The 22949-nt window shown below is 39.1% G+C and overlaps 1 protein-coding gene across 1 annotated transcript in view; it reads right to left on the bottom strand.

Annotated features, from left to right (window-relative positions):
* si:dkey-112m2.1 (transmembrane protein 132C) overlaps positions 1 to 22949 on the bottom strand; it is a 124728-nt gene that overhangs the window by 43926 nt on the left and 57853 nt on the right. The window contains exon 3 of the mRNA XM_057360948.1: positions 5131 to 5274. Within this exon, the coding sequence (XP_057216931.1) occupies positions 5131 to 5274 (144 nt within the window). The remainder of the gene's footprint in view (positions 1 to 5130; positions 5275 to 22949) is intronic.

The following is a 22949-nucleotide window of genomic DNA, read 5'->3' as shown; positions in this document are numbered from 1 at the left end:
GCTTTTTGTTGTCCTTATGTTGTTTCAATTGCTTCAATTGTTTACCTCATTTGTAAGTCACTTTGGATAAAATTGTCTTCTAAATGACTAAATGTAAATGTCTATCCTGTCAATCAAAAGAGGACAGGAAAAGGCTATGAATTTGTGCTCTGAATACAGAAAATGTTAAGAAACATCACCAGTGTGATGTTCAATATTAATAGTCATTATATGAATTAATAACATTCAGAAAGTTAAGAAATATTTATTTAATCTTCAGAACACATATCGGCAGATATCGGTATTGGTAGAGAAATTTTGTATCTGTGCATCTCTAATATCTATCACATATGTGTAATGCTTTAAATAGTCTCTAAAAGCCATTTCTAACTGTCAGTCAGAACACATTTCTGAGCCAAAAGGGTTGACAAACAGCACCAAAACAACAAAGACCTGTAAATACTGCGGTGAACTGAGAGAAACTACAAAGACAAGTATTGCAGCAGCATCAGACGCACTTCATATGTGTCCAAGTTGCCCTTTATCCACCTGAGGTTTCTGACAGCGCTAAGAGAGTTTGTTACGAACAGATACTAACGGAACTCAATAGTGCACTGACCTGTGGGGCGATGCTTCTGACAAAGAGGCAGCCACGTAGGTACGTGTGCGTGGGGGCAGAAAAACTGCAACGGTGTCCTTGGCACATTAATGAGGTAGAGAGGCAGAGGGTAAGAGGCGAGGTCAAGGCAGGGTCAACTTTGGATGAAGCGGTCCAGACAAACCGCTTTAATGAAATCAACCAGAGAAGAGGCCGGCAGCGTTGAGGTGAGCTCTTTGCCGCTTTGGAACCCGCCGCGCGGACTTATTTATTCAGAAACTGTTTAGCGTGATTGGCTTTTTATGAAGAAGTGTGATTCTTTCATTAAAATACAGTTGCTGTCACGAACGGGTGTGCGTGTTTGTTTTGCCATGAACTGTTCCTCATAACGAATTCAGAGATTTCTTATCTAAACATAGGCAGACGTGAGATCCCTGACAGATGGATGTTCATGAGTATGTGTTGAATTTAAAACCAACACCTTTGGGGAAAAGCTGTAGTTTGCATTCGACCCAAACCTCGGATGATGTCTTTATGGTGTTCAACGTCTTCTAGTGAGACGCACGGGCAATCAATCGCATACAAATACAAGGTAAATATAAGGAGTTTATTTACTTTAGTCATGTTGTGCAGAAAACAGGCGTGACCTATCAAACATGCTTTGATGGGAACATGGCACATCAGAGGAGAAAGAAAAAAGCAGAGGAGGGAAGAGATGCTCTGTTCACCTGAGACTCCACCTCTCCATCGATCCATCGAAGAGAAGAAAGGACAATCTCAAAACAAAAGACAAGATGGCTCAATCTAATCCCTGCTGCGGAGACCCAATGAAAAGAATAAATAACTTGATGAAAGAGTATCGTGTTCGTTTTTAAGCCAGGAATCATCCCCGGCTCTCCAAGTCGCTGACAGTATGGGGGATTATAGCCTGCCCCATTTGAGCAGAGCTCCAACCCCAGGATTAGACGCCTTGCTGCGGAGCTTCGAGCACCGCGACAAGTGGCGTTCCCACCGCTAAATCAATACCAGCACAAAACAGCGAGCAACATGGGCAGACACAGCACTCAAAGCCAAATTATAGCCTCTTTACCCATGGTAACATGAGCCATTGAACTTTAGAGCTGAGGTAAAACCAGAAACCTGCACTTGCAGCTAAGCAACAAAATTCGACAGCTGCTGGGTAACTCATAGCAAGGGACAAAGATTCAATTTTTTCAAAAAACAAATATAGTATAGTAGTACATAAAATTATGTTTATTTTATGGCATAATATTGAAGTTACTTTTAAATACGGCAGACAACGTGTGCTACTTTTCAAATGACAAGTATGCAAACGGCTATGATGATTAATGCAATATTTTAACATAATTTTAACCTAACATAACCTAAACCAAACCAAACCAAACCAAAACACAAATCAAAGATAGCACAATAAACTGTGTCACTAGCAACAACAAGATCATGGGTTCACATCCTAAGAAGGACATACGGATATTCATAAACCTTGAATGCACTGCAAGACGCTTTGGATACAAGCGTCTGCTAAATGCATAAATGCAAATGTAAAGTTCCCCAACACTGCTCTTCAGCACCTCTTATAAAAACGTTTCGCTGAGTTTTGCTATGTCGTTCTGGTAGAGAGAAGACCTCGTTTACTTTCGGGACGGGACAAAGCTGCGGATTCCACATGAGGGATTCATTGGAAGCGCATCTGCTTCTTCCAGGAGTAAGCGATCCTCTCATTTCACACACCGTTTGAGAGGAATATAAAAAAAGAATTCCACCGCAGTCATGCTGAATGAGAGACAGAAGGTGTGCAGGCAGAGCGAGGATGGGCACATTTTAAAGTAAACAGCAAGACATGGGGTGCAGTGCACCATGAAACCTGAAAGATCTGTCGGTTTTCCGCTTTGATTCCACGATGTACACATGGGAACGGCGCAATACTTATTTGTCTAGCGGAGATGTCTTGATGACTTGTGACGTTCCCTGAAGAAACTCATCGGCTCTTGCCATAATCATCTGAGGCTTCACATCACTATCGACTATCTTTATCAGCGAGATGTTCCAACATAATTGCTCTCAGATGAGTCATCAGTGGCTCTGCTAGTTTGTCTACAATGACACCAAAAATGTGTTGAAATCATTTACCTTCAATTATCAACAACATTACGAATTAGTAACTTTTGTAAATGGACTTAACCCCAACAATAACACCCGATTATTTTATTTAATGTAAACTTGAAAGGGAAAGTTTACCCAAAAATGAAAATTCTGTAATCATTTACTTACCCTGTTTGACTTTCTTTCTTCCATGTACAGAACACAAATGAAGATATTCTTAAGAATGTTGGTAACTGAACAATGGCGGTACCTATTAACTTCAATTGTATAGACACAAAACCAATGCAAGTCAATGGGTACTGCCATTGTTCAGTTACCAACATTTTTATAATATCGTCTTTTGTGTTCTGCAGAAGAAAGAAAGTCATACGGATTTGAAATGACAAGAGGGGGCGGAGCCCTTAGCACCGGCTTGTCCTCACTGTCTCTTGTTTCCCTCATGTTCTTACCCAATAAGATTTCCTGTCTTCTCTTCACTGTACTATCCAAAAACGCTGTAAAAGGCCAAAAAAATATATGTACTCCAAAAGCTACTGAGCTGCCTACCTAGAGAGTAATGTAAAACCCTGTGTTCTTCTGTTAAAGCAACACTTTTGTAGTTCTTCGACCTTAAAATAATGTCTAAAAAATGTTGTGTTAGGGTTGGTACACAGCCCTGCCCATCCCCTGCCTGCGGAAGAGTGCGATATGATTTCCAAATGACTTTTCTGCATTCGCCGGTTCCATCAGCTTACACCGTGTCTACAACGGACAAAACCGGATGAGCTGCATCCAGTGTGGACAAATTTTAAAATTATAACGGGTTCTAATGCGTTATATTGTCGCATCACGCCGTGTCCAGTGTAGCGCTGCCCACTGGGAAGGTTATACAGCGACATTATTTATGACACTTGTAACAGACAATTGCGCTTATCAACCACATGGGGGAACCTGTGAGCAAAAGTTCTATAGTGCTGCTTTAAGTGACAACAGGACATCCCATTGTGAAAAAAACAGCACTTGAATATATCTATAACAAAAATAAAACAGAGCTCTTTGTAGTTTAAAAAGACACTGTTATGCATAAAAAAATAAATGAACTCCTGTTGGATTTATAAAACGGTAGAATATGTAAAGATTAATTTGTAATGTAGTGGAGAGCTCGACAAATCAAGGAGGAAGAACAATAGCTCATTACCAATCTGCCCCCTGTGGACTGAAGTGAGCACGTGTTCAAGTACCTCTGTAATTTAAACATAATCATACTCTTCTGACCTTTACAGCAACTTTTAAAGCAACTTTCTCACCTCCCAACTTAGTAAACCTCATTTACAAAACGCCTCCTGTGGGATCCCGGATCCTCCTGTAACTCCTGTAAGAGTTTTATTGACAGGTTTCAGATCCAGGGAGCGAAAGAGGATGTGCTGACTGTTTCTGCAGAACTGATTTTTATTCAAATTTTTGTGGGTGTTTTTCTAAGTTTTAGCAGTTGGAAGGATTTCTGTAAGTACTTTTGATGCAGTCATAAACTACGGCTGCCTTGCGCAGGGATCATAAAACTTTAAAAGCCCCTGTAAACCAAAAATGTAATTTTTTGGGTTGCCCGGGACTGAAATTACAATTAGGTAAAGCTCGTCACAGTAACAAGAATATCTTTTCAAAACACCCACACATTAGGTGGAATAGGAATTTCAATGAGCGAGCGTAATCAAATAACTGTTCTTTATTAGAATATGATTTATATAAAACTCCACAGGCAAGGAAAGAAAATTCTCTTAATGTTCATCTTTTTTATTCTTTCAACTGAAAATAGGAGTATAAAGGCTCTGCCGATACCGTTCGCCACCTCCCACAGTGTGACCATTATATGAACTGACACATTTAAAAAAGACTGAAGTGTTCGCAGCTTGATAAGCAGAAGGCGAAGCAGGACAATCTACGCTTAAATAACACAGATGTTTTATTTCCCTGTCTCATTCTGGCATAAAAACATCCTCTATGTTTATTGGGGGTTGAAATGGGGCGTGTCTTTTAGATCCAAATGCAAATGCAAATCAGGGGTACAGGAAGAGGTGAGGGACCTATAAAGGCCAAGAGCACAGCTGTCGGTCAATGGCTTTCTAATCCCTCTGAGTGGTGGGGATTGCAAAACGCTGCAGTACTCTAGTAAAGGACGCTGCCAGTACCAGAGGGTCCATGTTTAAGGCAGCATAAAAAAAGTTGAGAAGAACAGTCATTAGGTAGAGATGAGTGTATCTGTGAACTTTTGTTGCACAAAACTTTACAAAGAGAACAAATTATAAGCATCAGAAAGCAAGCAAGAAAAAATGTGCTTGCATTGTTTTTTCCACAAGCTACTTAAAGATCTAAATGTGATTTTAACTCTACACTTTTTCATTGAAAGTGTTATTAGAATATATAAAACAAACAGACTGACAACACTTACTGACCTTTTTCCAAAGTTGGCTTCCTTTCTGCGGCAGTGCAGGGTGACCACTCTGTGTCCCTCGCTCCGGACGTCCTGACTGATTGTCCACTGAATAGGATTGCTGGCTCTCGCCCCCAGAAATGCCACACCATCCTTCAAACCGACCCTGTGTCAACATCAAAAGGAACACTATGTCATTTTTTCCAGTGGCAGGAAACAAAATATTACTAGTGCTAGAACCTGTTGTATTACATGTTTTACGGTTTTTACTCACTTCCTGTTTAAGCCCCTCCCACCACAGATTTTGCAAGTGCAAAATCACACAAAAATGCACACACCTAAAGAAATAAAACTGAAAAGGTACAGGGTGTTTTTGTGCACGACTCGTGTTCTTATCAAGACTGGTCCTAATACGTGAATTCAGCCAATCAAAGACAGGATGCTGCAGACTGTCTGCGGTTCAATTCAAATTCAGAAAATAATGGAACTGATGTTATCATAAAGACTCAAGCCAAATGTAATTAGAAATGGCCCTGCCGATTGCTTTTTCCATATCTTTTCTTTTTGTTTGTCCTTCAATCCGTCCATAGAATAAACCAGTAAGTGACATGTTTTCCCCAGCTAATGGCACAGGTGTATACTAACCTGCATACAACTAATTACCCCATGCCATGTGCTATAAAAACTCTGCTGGTGGCAACAAAATTGCCCGTATGAAAGAGGCTCAGGAATGCACTTATAGGATAGTATGAATAAACAAGCTATGACTCCCTTTGGAAAAGATGAAAAGCAATTTTCTTTCTTTTTTAAAGCACAAGTTTACATTTAGCTTTCACAATTTAGCTGCCATTATAGTTAATTTCATAGTTATGTTTGTATTTACCAATCAAGAATATTTAACGGAGTGTCCATTTACAATGAGTACAAAAAGCCCACATTGTTGGCAGAGACTATTTGCGCTAGGGTAAGGTTAAGGGTAGGTGTAGTAGGCCTTTATTATCTCAATAGGTTGCCATCATTTTAATATTTTTTATAAATATAATGATTTACACTGTTATTATTGCATAATGTTTAATTACATTAAACATAACAATACATTATTACACAACAATACTGAGGTGTAAATAGTAACGTTATCTGCCACTATTTACAGTATAAGTATCAATAGCATCTAACTAGTATTTCTACTTAATCCAAAGAAAATACAGCCATTTTTGCTTAGTGTAAAAAGCATATCGCCAAGAAATGCTGCTATTTTCACTTAGTGTAAACAGAAACTATTGCTATTTAAACTTAGTGTAAATAGCATCTATTGCTATTTATACTTAGCGCAAATAGCCGCTGCCAATATTTAATATGCAGACATAAATAAAACAGTAAAATGGCTAATGCATTATCTAACTTGACATTTTAAATTGGTATTGTTAAAACACTTCTTCATACAAAATGATTTGCACTCACAGAGATACAAACGTATTAAGTTTAATTTCATCATTGGGGGACAAAGACACAGACGTTTCCACCTCTAACTCTTTCAACACTTACCAAGTGTTAACGAGAAGAAACTGAGGCAAATGTACCTTCTATTTTCTTATTTGCCATTCATGTTCTCTACTGCAAACATGTTATTTGCAACACAGCATTTGTGACCCTTGAGCATTCGCTTATTCAATACTTCAAGCTATTTGTTCTCTGCTGGTTTATTCTGATTATTATGCTGAGCTTTTGTCAGAGCTTTTGTGTTGCTTTATGTAGCTACACACACAACTTTCTGATTTTAAATACTGATAACACACTTATGTGCACGTGTTAAAGCAACTTATAGAACATCATATACAGCCTTTCAAACACTAGAAGGCCTTCAATAAACCAGCTTGCGAAAGATGTCTCGTTGTAAAGAAATTCTGCAATAAAATACTCCAGAACAACCCTGAAAACTGGGACAAGGGATGATGAATTACATGAATCACATGAATACACCCTTTTCACAATGACGTCACTTAACTTCCGCCTTTTTGCAAAGCAGTTTATCATAACATCCGTCTTGCAACAAACAAGAAGAAGAAGAAGAAGAAGAACTTCCGTTTTGCCGTCGCGCTGGAATTTAACAACAGTGAGAAAAAAAACTGACAGAACACGTATTCAAGTACTTATCCTAGCACCTTCGCTAACACAAAAAGAAAACAAAACACTTACCTGCATAATCAAACAGGTACTGTTCAACGAAGAATTTGTATCCTTTCTCTAGCTTTGATCTTGTCGTTAGCGAAAATTTGTCTGCAAGACGTACATCATCTAGACGTATTTGTGGCAGATGTGCAAGCCACTTGGTAAACGCCATTCTGAGGCGCTAGCGGAAGTAACTTCTTCTTGAGTTTTACTGGCGGTTGGCAAATCAGCTTATAGGTGCATTACCGCCACCTTATGAACTGGAGTGCTAGCGGAAGTAATGATACACTGCTTCGCAGCAGAACGGAAGATGCGTGACGTCATGTGAAAAGGGCGTATTGTGGCTACTTGTAACATTAGTCTATAGCATAGTTTCTTAGCACGTGTTGTTCGTTTTGTTTTTATTTGTTATAAATTGTTTATTTGTTAGTTCACCCAAAAATGAAAATTGTTTGATCATCGTCTTACCCTCATGTCATAACAATCCTATATGACTTTCTTGTGCAATACACAAAAGAAGATGTTTTGAAAAATGTTGGTAACCAAACAACACTGGATCCCATTGACTTCCATTGAATGGCCACAAAACAACTGAGACATTTCTCAAAATATAGTGAATAAATGATGACAGAATGATCAATTTTGGATGAACTATCCATTTAAAAAAAATCAGGTTTCGCTCTACAAATTAATGCTGAATATAAAATATGCTGTTAAATGTACCTGGTTGTTAGGGATTCATTTTTAAATTGTAGACAATGCTGAGCCATGAGATGTTAACTGTGAAAACTGGGAACATTGTCTTGTGACAAGTGAGGCCATTAAATCCATCTCTACACTGAATGTGTATTGTATAGAAGGATATACCCCCATGATTTTGTTCCTGGAAGCCCTTTACAGCATCACTCTACCACCAAGACCTCAATTGTGGTTGGTAAATAAAGTGCAGTTTTTTGTATAGATATAAAAACATTTTTCATTTGTTTCTCATTATACCCAGTCTCTCGCTTTAATTGTTTGTTTGCTAAATCAAAATAAATACCCACAGACACAAACCGCTGTTTATTTGTCTCAAAATCTACAAAAAGTTCATTTGCAAGCAGCACGATACTTTAAGGGTTAATTAGGGAATGGAAGATTTAAATGAGATTGGTTCGGCTAATATGATTTCTGAGGAGAGCTGCAATAAAGGCTGCAAAGCAATTTAAAGAGAGATGTTCTTCCCCCCCATACCAGCACATGCCAGCTCATTAATTCTAAAATAACCCGAGTATCAATTAAAGTAATATTTACCAATGTGATAGGACTGTCAGCACTCATGAAAGAGTGGCAACGCAAGACTGACAGAGATGGAATGTAGTATCAGACAGAGAAGATCTGTTGCAACCCTGACAGTCCATCAAACCCTGTGGCAGTTTTCCAAAATAACACGAGTAAATTCCCCCGATTCTCTGACATTATGAAAGTGAGGAATGTACACGCAAGGATGATTCCAGTATTCGTCACAAATCACATGCTGTGACAGTTTTTGGAGTACGTGTCAGGTCTCTCTTGTGTACGGGCTGCATTCTGCTGTCCGTGCGGCTCATAATTGTGGCCTGAATTCCCTCAGCAGACGTCTACAGTGGACTACGGTACTATTGACCGAGCAGAATCAAATCGGTATTGAGTAAGGATACTTCAAAGTCGCCGTGAACCAGACGTTGCGATCGTTTTTACTTCCGTATTCGTACACATTTCCGAGTGAAAAGGAATTTCAAAGGAGAAAATTAGTGGGCGTGGCTTGCATTTTTCAATGCGAATTGACAGAATGTGTAAAAACAGCTGTTGCATTGATTTTGAAATGAAGCTGGCAGCAGACTGACAGTTGAAGGGGAGGAGTTAACGGATGTTCCGGCCAAGCGGTCTAATTCACGTCATTTGAGATGGATAGTCATTTCAGGGCGGAAGTGCATTTTCAGATTTTAACTGAAGATTATGAGGGTACATATATTTTAAAACGAACATGACCCACATTGATAAGCTATTTACTATAAACGCTGCAATATTTCATGAAAAAATAAGAATTGTCTTTTTTTATTTCACTGGGACTTTAAGCTTGGTTTACTAAATGTCTCTGTTATTGAAAATGACCATGTAGGGTTTAATATTCAATAATGTCTGTGTGTACAGAAGGGTAGTCAATCCACTTTCTATCCTCATCATAGCTACTGTGTTCATACAGTAATGATCGTGATTAAAATACACACTATCTTAATTTACAATTACAAATAAACTCTCATTTAAATATGTTTCTGAACTTCTGTGTGAACAGAACCATATTTGGCCCTGTAAAACAGGACTGACAATTGTATTCTGCTGCCGCCTGAACACAATCTTCATTTAAAATCTTTCTACTTTGTCACAGTGGGAAAACAGAAGAAGAAAGAGACAATGCTAAACATGAACTTAGATTCAACACCTGCCGTCTTTTAAAAACCAGAGCCGCTTCTAGCTGCTTGCATGTGAGAGGAATCATTTATGATATATTACACAGACACCAACACACGGCACACACACATACATATTTGAACCAGGCCAGCACAGATAGCCTGGGGTGTCGATTATTCTACCACCCAAACAGCATTTAATTGCTACAAAAGACCATATTAGCAAACGGTGTGTTTAGTGGTTCACAAAAGACCTGAAGTGAAAAAGAAAATAAATGGAGGTGTGGAGGGAAAGACTAAATAATTCATCCATTTCAATCTATAGAAAAATCACAAAAAGCATCTCAAATGTTTCGCCTAGGGCTGCTCGATTATGACAAGAAACATAATCACGATTATTTTGGCCAATATTGAGATCCCGATTATTTAACAAGATTACTCATTAACTTTTAAAACAACATAGAAAATGAATAACTTTGCTTTTACACTGTGAATTCAACTGAAAAATAAATGTAAAGAAATAGCACAGCTGACCCACTGTAAGAAAAGGGGTGCGCTGTGGATTTATACCACAAGAAAAGAGAGGATCCTTGAAAAATGGAATGTGGCTGTCATGGCTCTGCTTCCTTAGTCATGTTTTTCTTGGTCCTGTAGCAGAGTCATGGCAAAGTCTTTGGTTATGTGTGGAGAGAAACATATTATTGTCCTTTTGACAATAATACACGTTCTCTCCAGTGTCTCGTCATTGGCCGTCCAGTCCGGTGGTCCAGCCGGCGTCCAGTCCGGTGGTCCAGCCGGCGCCCAGTCCGGTGGTCCAGCCGGCGCCCAGTCCGATGTCCAGTCCGGCGCCCCAGCCGGCCTTCCAGCCGGCGTCAAGCCCTGTCCAGCCGGCCTTCCAGCCGGTCCCGAGTCTGGCAGCCAAGCCGGCCCCTGGGAAACTCCCAGGGTCAAAGACTGTCCCCCCCAGGACTTCCCCTAAGTCCCCCAGGACTCCGCGCCCGCGAGCGCAGCCGGGGACTGGGACTTCTCCCCACCCCCATGGACTGTCCCCTATTGGCCCTGCTTTGGTCCCTCCCCCCTCCCATGTTTGTTGTTTTTATTGTCTCACCCAAGTCCCCTTGTTATTTTGTCTTGTCTGCCTCTTATTCTGTTCTCCATGTTTTGTCTGGTCTTGTCTTTGTCTCAGTCTTCCTTGTCTTGTCCGTCTACCCCTTGGTGAGCACCTGGAGGTGCTCATTAAAGGGGGGGCTTCTGTCATGGCTCTGCTTCCTTAGTCATGTTTTTCTTGGTCCTGTAGCAGAGTCATGGCAAAGTCTTTGGTTATGTGTGGAGAGAAACATATTATTGTCCTTTTGACAATAATACACGTTCTCTCCAGTGTCTCGTCATTGGCCCCGCCCCTCTCGTTTCCTTGTTATCTTTCCCTGAGTGTTTTATGTTCCACCCCTGCCTTCGTTTGTCTTCCCTCGTTTGTCTTCCCCTATAAATGCCCTCATGTTTCTTTGTCTTGTGCCTTTGGATTGCGTTCTGTGTGTATGTACGTGTACCGTGTGCTGACCTGTATGTAGATGCTGCTGTTCTTTATGTGCTTGTCCCTTGAGTTCCTGCCTTGTCTTGCTTCGTCTTGCCTGTGTTAGTCAGTGTGAGTTTTGATTATTTCTTAGTTCTCATTCTGCCCCATTGTGAGAAGGTTTTGGTTTACTCCTTTTGATATATTTAGTTACCTCGTTTGTCCCCCATCGTGGGTGGTTTTTGTTCTGTTTATTTAATAAAGCTGTTCAGTGTGTTAACCCTTTTGTTCCTGTTGCCTGCATTTGGGTTCTCCACACCACCTATCGTGACAGTGGCACAATAATCGTTTTACCTCGATTATTTTGTTTTTGTAATTGTTGAAGGCCAAAATTGACGATTACAATTATTTTCGATTAATTGCACAGCTCTACCTAGACATCAATAAGATTGAATGGAGAGCAAATTAAGACTTTTGCTTTACTCTTCCACTGCTTTTGAGAAAAAATCCTTGTAATCTCAGGTCTTCCGTATTTCAGATGAGATGACAATGAAAGATGTGCTAAAATATTATGTCTGCAATATACAATCCAAACACAATCCTACAATGAAATGAAACATTTCTTACCAAATACTTCCAAGACTAATCCGATCTATGGTGTCCACATTATGACAATTAGGGCTGCAGCTATCTATTATTTTAGTAATCGAGTATTCTACTGATTTTTCCATCAATTAATCGGGTATTCGGATAATAAGTACGTTTTCTTTATTAAAGAGCAATACTAAATATACAAGAGAAAATAAGACAGGTCTCTTAAAATGAACAACTAATTTGTTTCCTTTTTAGAAAAATTTACATATTTATTGCTGAAATTGCATACATTCATATCTGTGAAAACTAAACCCATTTAGTACATTCCATTGCCATATTACATTCAAAATGCAATATAGGCCTAATACAAATGTATAAATATGAAACATTAATAAAAATAGAAAGAATAATTTCAAAGGTAAACAACTAACTTCAGCTTATGCATGATGCATTTAGTTTATCTAAATTAGTTGTAGTTTCTTTTTTTAATATTAAATAGTAATATATTTGTCCACATAAAAATACCGAGTTACCCGGACTTTTATTTTGGCAGGTCGTCGGAAGACGCTTATTTTTTTAGTGTGTTAGCTTCACTCAGTAAAATGTTATGAAATAAACCTCAGAGCAACTCTGGGGGTGAAGTTCATGTGTTCATGTCCTCATTCAGCACAGACGCAGACAAATTTATGAGCATCACGCGTGTAGCACGTTAAACTGTGCAGTTCATTCACAGACACACAGAACAGCCAGATGACATGTGTAAATAACATTCGGCGTCCACAAGTCCGCATCTAGTTTGATGGACTCAATGCAGCCGGAAAACAAGTTTCACTCGCAAAATAGACTAAAACCAAGTAAAATAGCAGTTCACCATTTCAATAAGCTATCAGTTATTTATCAGCATGAGACATACGTGTGAGCGTGTGAACAGACTAAAATGCGTGTCTCTCACGGTGAATGCGTGAGACTTGAGAGCCCTGTAACATGAATAGAGTTTAGCGGGCTGTGCGTCAGTAATAACGGTCCGTGGGGAAACGCAGTGATCCGTGTGTACTGTAGTTAAATGGATTAAACGAGGCTTCGAGGGAACAAAAATTGCCTCGATGATTTTTTGTATTCAAATAACTCGAGTTACTCGAGGAATCGTTTCAGCCCCAATGACAATACATTATTACTGTGTCAAAAATCGTCCTTTTCTGCAACTTTAGAGAACACTCAAAGCTGACCCAACGCTGGTTCAGAAGAACTTCCTGTTTCATGACCAAATCAAAATGTTTAACAAATATCTTTAAGACTTAACTATATATATGTAAGATTAAATAAAAATAAAAAACAGAAGTAGACCAAAAAGAAAACCTAACTGAGGTCTCTCTCCCATCAGTCAGTTTATTGAGACCTGACATGAGTACATTAATATGGCCTGCAACAGAGACGAGTATTAAAACGAAGCCTTCATCTTCAGCCCGATGGCAGACAGGAGGTGAATGGCCTGATATAAAGGCTGGCTGAATGGAAAAGTGCTTGCATTAAAGATTGATAGACGGATTCTTGAGCACTTGGCAATACTGATGTGGGCTGGATGAAGTCCCAGTGTGCCAGACCGGGTACAATGTGCCAGGCTTTCCCCTGCAGCTAAACCTGTGACATCAGTTTCATTACAGAGGTTCCTGCCACTCAAGATGTAAGCCATTACCTGCCAGCGAGCGGGGCGTTCTTCACAAGAAAGGCCAACGCTCATTCCCAACAGGTGCGTGAGCCTTACATCTTCCCAAGCTATGATGAGACATCCGTACATGTCAAAGGAAGAATGATATCAGAGGAGTAAAATGTCAAGCCTTGCATTTGAAAAAGACAGAGCGGATTTCCAACTTAACTCTTTTTTTCTTTGGACGTGTCTGCGGACCTGGTTGATGTCAGTGCTTGCAATCCAATAACAATACAAGGAGACGTGAATTATCAATATTTGGACATGAAGGAGCTTGTTCACTGAAAGCACAAAGGCAGAGGCGAATGCTTGTATCTTTTGACAAAGACATTTGGCTCATGGGGCTGATTTGTTGTGTCTCTAAAACAGTACAAGAAAACACCGATTTTCAACTCAGCAGGGGTCGAGTTTTATTACAGCTAACAGATTTCAACTTTATTTCCATTTAGTTATAAATATCACAGTCTTGGAAACTTTTCAAAAACCTTTTATTTAAAATTTATTATTTTACCCTTGTCCTAGACCCAGACTGTCAACGCTAAAATATGAAAATCCATCCAAAAAATATGAATTATTGCATTTTCAAAAGCACTCTTGCATTTTTAATCATGCCCCTCAGCTGTGTCATTGTTACCATCACCACCAACAACTTTGCCACTAATAATCCCATAATAATTTTTTTGAAGGAAATGTATTTAATCACCAAGGAGACAAAAGTGCCAATGAACAGCATGACTGTAATTATGATGATTATAATGAATCATGATCATAATTAATTGAATTATGAAGCATATGATGTGTGAGGCAATAAAAACTATTTTAAGAGTTTTAATGAACAGAATATTTTAATGCATTTTAATTAACTGTAATTTTGTGAAAATGTAAAAAGATATGCAAATATATGTGTATGCATTTAGGAAATATAAAACATTAAGGATATAAAATAAAAATATAATACATGATAATAAATGAGATGAGAATGAAAGAAGGAAAGCGTGAAGGGAAAGAACTAGGGCTGTGTATTGGCAAGTGCCTCCCGATACGATACATATCACGATAGATGGATCACGATACAATATATTGCTATGTATTTTGATACGATACACATTTGCGATATATTGCAATACTTTAAATAGAAAATGTAAAAAGTAGAGCTAGAAATACAACATGCTGTGCACCACCGGGGGTTTTCTGTAAGGATAAGTGTAAAAACATCCCTTACCTCTGCAGAGTGGCCATGATGTGCGATGCATGGACCTTTAGATCTGAGGTTTGGGTTCTCAAACTGTGGATTGCGCCCCTCATGTGGGTAGCACAGGGGAATAAGGTGGCTCACGCAAGTCACTTGGCTGTTGTGGTGCATTATAGTTAAAACATTGAACATGGGCAGTATAAAACCTCTGGTTCATCCGTGCTGTAAATGCGCTTATGTCATATCCGTGAAAGCACAATAAATGTCATTGTTACTTTTCTTAATAAACTTTTTGTCTAATGCACTGCAGTAGCCAAGTGACTTGTGTCATGACTTGCGAAGCCTACAAACAGCATTATTTTATATAACTCATTACTCCATGACTTATTTTGAAAACCAAAGCACACCCACACATCAGCTCTGAGAGCTCCAAGCGTTCTTATATTTTTCGCCATGCTCTCTTCCACTTACTTTTGGCCGTATGTATATGACATGACTTAAAAAAATATATAGATAGTAGCGGTATCACTGATTATCACATATATTTATCACAGATATTTTTGCACAGCCCTAGAAAGAACTGGGTGAGCCATTTTAAACCTCTCAGCTATATCTGATTAAATGAAGGGTGTCAAATCAGCCCATGGACAAAGCTGACCTTTAAGAGAGGTATTTGAACGAGACACCATTTTTCTGGCTTCACTGAGACACTCACATAGAGCACTGTGTAAAAATAATTAAAAAATCCATTAAAGGCTCTTTTGAAACAACATGTAAACTATTTGGCTATTGTTGAAAAAATACATCTGACTTAATCCAGTCACACACAATCTGCCTTTTTCATTGAGTAAATTTTTATAAAAAGGAAAAACTGTGATCCATCCAAAAAAATCTATTTTTGCACAGCAGAAACGCTGTGCCCCTGGATGCATGAAACAAATTTGCATGTAAAAGTTGCATGTATAATACTGAAGGACATTTTTCGCCGCTTGCAAAGCTTCTCCCAAAACAGCAGGTAAGAGACTGGAGTGCATTTTGAAATACAGGTGAAATACAGTAAAAAGACCTTTCAAGGTTTCACTAAAACAGGCGAAAGGATTTCGGTTGAATTATCCTAAAAGCTTCAAAATGATAAAAAATATTTTTCCAAACTGTAGTCTCTTTACTTACTCTATGGTTCAGACCCATCAGAACCAAATTCTGCTCCAGACTGGGTTCAGGACTAAATGACCTCCTTGTACCCGGCGGCAAAACCGAATTACAGAATAAAGAAATTGTGCTTCGTGCAAGGCCAGGCTATTTGAAACAAAATGAACGATATCTGGCATTTGCCCGAGCGAAACCCAGGAAGTTGGAGCCAATCAGAGCTGTGATAAGTGGACTGGAGACATGCGCGGATAAGGGAGATAATTTAATTAATGAGTCTGGTTCCCCTCTTTTCATTATTACCCTCGTTAAACGTATTGGGCCATGACAACATGGCAAATGGGAAATGAGATTAACGCTGTCAGATTCGTAGCCTTCGCCATACTAAACTAATCTCTACACGGCCTTTCAGTGTTTCCTTGTATTACACAGCGAACACACACATCGCTTTCTCATCCTCCCTCTTTCTCTCTCTTTTTCTGTCTGGGCTGGAATAATGAGGCTGTGATTAGCTGGGGTCCCTGGTGGGATGGAGGAGAGGCTAATATCCGGACCTGGAGCTTTCCTCCGACACCTCTGTGAAGCTCTGATACACGTTGGGCTCAGGCCGAGCATATCTACACTTACTATGCACAGACGAATCCCGAAACACACCGAGCAATACTAATGGAGGCTGATTGACATCGTAGATTTACAAGAGGGTCCCAATCAACATGACAACCTTTTAGGACAGACTCAAGAAATGCAATGTGAGACTTTGTGTTAATTCATGAGAACATAAGAGGTTTTGAGTATTTACAAGAGGCTCTTAATTATCGGGTTTAATCGTATCACAAGCATGACGCTTTTGAAGCAGCGGGTCGAATGAGTGTTCCCCCAATGGCGTTCACGAAATTCAGCGCTTATCAGAGATCAACCCCCGCTATTGTGATCCACAAGAAATAACATTCAGCCTCATCTCAAATCTGTCTCGGTGGCCAGACCAGCGGTTTCAGAGCGCAGATTCCCATCCTTCATTTTACCGATCACACCGATATGGATCTCGACGGTTCATTTTTCCAAGCATCCTCTGGTCATCATTCGCTGGAAAAGAGGAGGTGTCTACAGAAAAGAGTTTGATGGAACGGGTCCCTGTTGTGACTGCTATTAGCAACTTCCCTGAGAGAGACGAGCTGTCACCTGCCTCACCAAGCGCATCTGTGTTTACCATCAGACTAACTCACCACCGCCATGCCTGGGGAGCCAAGCTAATGGAGCCCATTAATGAGCCTGACGCAGCAAAGCACGCTGCTTCTTCTAATCAATGAGAAGGAAAGTGCACTAGCATTCCTCAGATTTGTCACACCGACAGGGAGGAGGAGAGAGTCTCCAGAACGCCACTGAAGACAGATGGTAGAGGGAGAGTCTCAGAAGTAGATGTCCCACTTCAGAATGGGCTAAAGATAAAGGCGAAAGTTTGCGAGACGTGATGTGCAGGTTTGTGAAGCCCACTCCTGAAAGTTGACCAACAAACTTTAGAGTACATATTTACTTTATATTTAAGTACATTCAAGACACTGACTAGCAATAGCAAATTATATAATAGGTGTGACATAACCTAAAGCCTATAGGTTGTGTTTCTGTGGCTCAGTTGGTATTGTATTGTTTGCAGCACAAAGGTGTTCCAGGGATCACACATACTGATTAAAAGTAACCTTGGCTGTGAAAACCTAGCTAAAGATTTTTTTGTGATTTACTATATAAAATCATCCAACATAATGTAAAGAACAGTCTGTGAAAATAGAATCTTGATATCTTTATTATTAGCCAGGTTTCCATCCAAAGTTGTGAATTTAGCTAATGCACAAAATTGGAATATTGTATAAATCATTGCGAATCGTTTCCATTTGGATAAAAGCGTCTGCTAAATGACTAAATGTAAATGTAAATATATAATAATTACTTGCGCAAGCAGACGAAACACAATAAATGCAGTGCTTTTGTGGATGCCTGCTGTTTGGGAAACGCAGTCGTGACAGTTCTGAAAGGCAATAACAGAAATACTTTGACGACTTTGCTCAGGCTTTTAAGAATGACCACAACAACATTTCAGATGCTGTGTGAGATCAATACTTTGATTAGTCAGGTTACGCCGTCTCAGTGCATGTTTAGAGGAATTTATTCGCTAAAAGCGTTTCCGTCTCCCATTATTCGCATGAAAAAGAAAAACCACCTCAAGCGAAAGTAAAAACTTTTTTGGGAATTAATGTTTATTTCGAATTTGGCGTTTCCATTACGAAACTTCGAAATGTGCATAAAACCAGAAACCTGGCTATTGTCACAAGTCTTTGACAAGTCTTTAAACTTACAGTAGCATCAAGCTAAACGTAACACCAATTGACTTCTGATTATTCTTTAAATATCTCGAAACATCTCGGAGAGACCTGATGATCTCATTCAGTGGAAAAGCCACGTGCCACACAGGCCAACCAGCAGGAGCTTTCTTCCAAACTAATTGCGTACATCAAACAGAATAATTTAATTTTCACTTTAACCTCATATGAATTATTTCACAGCACCATCTAATTTCCTATTTAAGTGCTTATGTATTATTCCTCAGAATCGCTGCTGTGCGACTGTCCGACAACTCCCACAGCAAACGAACATGGTTGATGCTGCAAGGACACGGGTGAAACTTTGAACCTCACGTTGATTAAAATCTTCTCTGACAATGACAGTTCAAGTGTGTTCAGACTCAGACAGCCTGATTCTGCTCTGATCATAACCTCACCTGCACAGCCCTTATAGAGCTGAATCAGATTAACATAATTATAAAACCGTGCAAGATCTTGGTGCGGTCTTGGCATACCAGCTGTACCCATGGTTCGCAGCCGATAATGAGATACTATAAAATACCCTTTAAATCCTGCACCTCGTGTTAAAGCTGGCTACTTGGGAGTGTACGAGATACGTCTTTAATGGGATTGTGCGCTCTCTTGCTTATCAGAGATGAGATGGGTCAATTATATGAGCTGTCTTTATATGTCTGGTACAATCTGCTCAGAGCTTGAGCAGATCTTTATTTTAATTTGGCTTCTAAGAAATGCCTTCAACTAGAAATTAAAATTCTGTTTATTATATACTTGTCCTTATGTTCTTCTCATGTGCTTTGTGGGAAACAAAAGTAGATATTATTAAAGAATCTTATGAAGTTATAGTGGTGAAGTCATAGTGACTAAAGCTGCTTCTTTCTGTAACTTGCCTCTATATCGCAATCTCTGTTAAAAACTTCAAAAGTGCTTCAAAAGTATAAACAAAACCCACACGTTGATTAGAATCTTAAAACGTAGGAAAACAAATGCAGTTTGGAGAATCAAATTAAATTATAATACGTTTTATCTGGAGATGAACGCAGGCTAGACACAGAAAAAAAGACAGCACAACCAATAAGAACAACATGAGGGTAATAAAATAATGACATTATTTTCTTTTTTTAATAAACTATTTCCTTAAATATGCATAAGAACATTTCAGTCTCAACCTTCCTGATGAAACTACCCTCATTCTTTTGTAGGACAGAAACTGCAGTTTTGATTTCGACCGAGACGCTGAAGAGGAGGAGGAATAAAATTTGATGGGGCACATGAAAGAGAAGATAACAAGCATTTCATTAAGGTGAGAGAAGAAGACAACACACAGTCTCTCTTTTGAAGAGACGGTTCGGAAAAAGTCCGGCATAACCTTGACAGTCTCTGCATCGATAAACAGAGCGTTGAGTTCACGACAGAGAAGGGTAAAAACAGCTCTAAAATCCTGGAGACTTCAAATGAGATGATGTTTCGTTCTCTCCACGTGTTGAAATCACAGCAGGCTTTAAACAGACTGCCACTAACTCCACAGAGAATGGAGAGGCCAGGTAGCACGGCCTTTGTAGCCGACTCATTACCTTCATTTTGTCTTTACAGTTCATTCGAAACATAGCCAGCGGTTTTACGGAGAGCAGTCTAAGAGATGAGTTTCGATTAACCTTTCAATACGAAAGTAATCTCAGGTACCTAATCAGCTGTTCAATTGCAATTTTTCTGTCTGTAAAATAATCAACAGCTGAAAAGGGAGGAGGAGAACTCCGAGTACACAAAACCGTGCATGCTGGAAAAGACATGCTTGGGCTGAATGTAGATCAGAGAACACAGAGGTACGGAGACAAGTACAAAAATCTCGGTTCTCTGTCAAAACTTACAGGTAAAACAGACAGTGTTCGTGGGATGCATGAGGTAGACAGTGGACCTGGTTTAAGTTGTATTACTATAAATTAGATGTACGCATGTTGCTTTGTTTCAAAATGAAATAAGTTGTCTACATAGTCAGTATTTTAACACATGCTGCCTACACTGTAGCAAAGATTCATGCTTTTTGATAAATGTTAAGGCAGCATCACACATAACTTTGGAGGACTCCCATATGAAATCCCATGATGCATATTAAATGCATTTAATGAATTTTAATGAATAAGCTTAGTAAAATTAAAATGATTTTATATTTTAATATATACAAATTAATACTGCATCGTGTATAGCAGAGATGGGGGCAAGTCACACATGTTCAAGTCTCAAGTAAGTCTCAAGTCACAGTGCAAACAAACCAAGCAAGTCAAGTCAGCTGCTTACCTCAAGCAAGTCAAGTAGAGTCCTGCTAAAGATCAAGTCAAATCGAGTCACAGTACCAAACAGAATATAATCATATTTTATTTTTTCCTCAGAAATGAATTTAATTATACATTTTAAATAATAATATTTTAAATACAACACTTTGAATATAAAGTATGAAATTATTATTTTAATTATGAAGCTAGCAGGTTGTAGCAAATGACTGTTTTAATGAGTGAGTCACAGAAGCGTTCATTTAACTCATTCGTTTAAAACAGTTGATTCATTCATGAACAAGCAAGAATAGGGATGGGTAACGTTAAGATTTTATCGATATCAATACCGATATCGATACTGCTTATCGATACCGGTACTTATCAATACTGTTATCGATACTACGCTCTATAATTTGATGCAAAAACACATGATGTAAAAAGATGTTAAACATTTTAAGTTTCTTTATTACAGCTGAGCTTTAGAACGGCAGTTTACAAATACTTATGAGCAAACAGAAAATGCCACATAACAAAACGTGTGTGTGTTCCTTAGCATACCACTTACGGCACTAAGCATGTGCATTGGAGCACATGCTTAAAGTAATTCAACATATTTATTTGACATCACTATGGTTATTTGGCTGGTAGACCGTATTTCTTTTTTTTCCTTTCTGGTTTTAGGTCTACATAAATTTAAGTACTATTTTCTAAGCAAGTAATTTTTTTAATTATATGTACTATTTTTTATACTTTTACTAGCACATTTACTTCAATTTAATAAAGAAAGTAAATATACTCCGTGGCCGAATTATTAAAAGAGTCATTCGCCGGAAGTACGTGTTTTTCTTTGTCTTTTGTGTGTTATAAGTTGCCCATGCATGTATTAGACACGTGAAATTGCAAAAATTTAAGTGTCGGAACAAAAGATGTATTTTATCTAGAAGCGAATGCTCACCCAGACCTGCCTGAAACGCCTCGTGTAACCACACCCCCACAACTTAACGTCAGCTCGTGGAGTGATTTGACTAAAACCGCCCAAATCTACATGCAAGTAATGTGGGCGGTCTTGTAAATCTCATTGTACCGCCGCCGGAGCAGCCATGTCGTGGAGACGCTGTGTGTTCCGTTGCCAAAAGAAAGCCTCTTTGTTTTCTCTGCCAAAAGATGAGTCAACAAAAAACGAATGGTTAGATTTTATTTGAAACCTGATGTTCCGAATATGGTAAGAGGCATTACATTTCCGTCACACAATTGCAGTATTCCACCAATCACTACGCAGTAGTGAACTGGCCAATCATAGCACACCTCGCTTTTCAGAGCGATGAGCTTTGTAAAATATCCTCGCGTTTCAGAGAGGCGGGGCAAAGAGGAGATACAAACATGCACGGTATGTGGAAAATACTGCGTTTTTTAACCTTAAATCGTGTATACACATTGTAATACATCTAAAGCAAACAATAATATTCGTTTTAGCCGCGTAAAATGACCCCTTTAAAAACAATGTTATAACTTGTTCTCAAAAAAAGGACTTTTATTTTGACGGGTTGCCGCAAAGAGGTTTTGACGGAAGCTTCCTCGTTGTGAGATGCGGACGCTGAAAGCTCCACAAGCGCAACCATGCCACTCTTTCACTCATAAACACGATCAGATTGCAAAAACATCGCGGAAATCATATGGCCCTAGATATCACACATACGTCAAGCAAACTTCGGCCATTCGGACATCATTCGGGGATGGAAAATGACAGGCGGCAGCCTCTAATTCGCCATTTAACGCACGATTACACAGAGATAAAACAACGCAAGTATCGATAACAGTATAGTTTGTCATGAAGCTTATCGATACTCTGGTATCGACCCAATTATGTACCGGTCCAAAAAAGTACCAGTTTTCGGTACCCATCCCTAAGCAAGAATGGGTTACTGAATCATGCAATCGATTCGTTCAATACCTGGGATTCGTTCAGTAAACGTTTTTATTGTGTTGCGGAAAGACTAGTGATGGGAAGTTCGGATCATTTTACTGACTCGTACCTTTGAGTCTCGTTCAGCATCAAAATGAACGAATCTTTTTTCGAGTCATATCGTTCATTTTAGCAAATATAATTAAAATGTTACATGTTACTTTCCTAACACATCTACTACTTATGCAAACGTTGATCACATTACAAACAATACAAAACTATAATGCTATAAGAAACAGAAAAGATGAATTCATTGTTTACCTGGGTCTTTAGTCTATGATTAGCTCACCACACCTCTTATCTGACAAGTCCTCGGGTTTGAGTCGTTCGTTCATCACGTGACAGCTTCGTAAGCTAAACCAATGCAGTCAGAGCCAGAAAGAGAATTGATTAGTTCACCTCTCAAGTCTTCGGGTTTGAGTCGTTCGTTTGGCTAGACAACGATCACGTGCATTTCAGGTTTATTATAACACCCTCAGTTCAACTAATACTTATTAATGCATGTTTTTAAA

This window comes from Triplophysa rosa, linkage group LG19 (assembly GCF_024868665.1).
Source record: "Triplophysa rosa linkage group LG19, Trosa_1v2, whole genome shotgun sequence".
Lineage (NCBI taxonomy): Eukaryota > Metazoa > Chordata > Actinopteri > Cypriniformes > Nemacheilidae > Triplophysa > Triplophysa rosa.
Note: the sequence above shows the minus strand (reverse complement) of the source record. Positions and strands in the feature narration are given on the sequence as shown.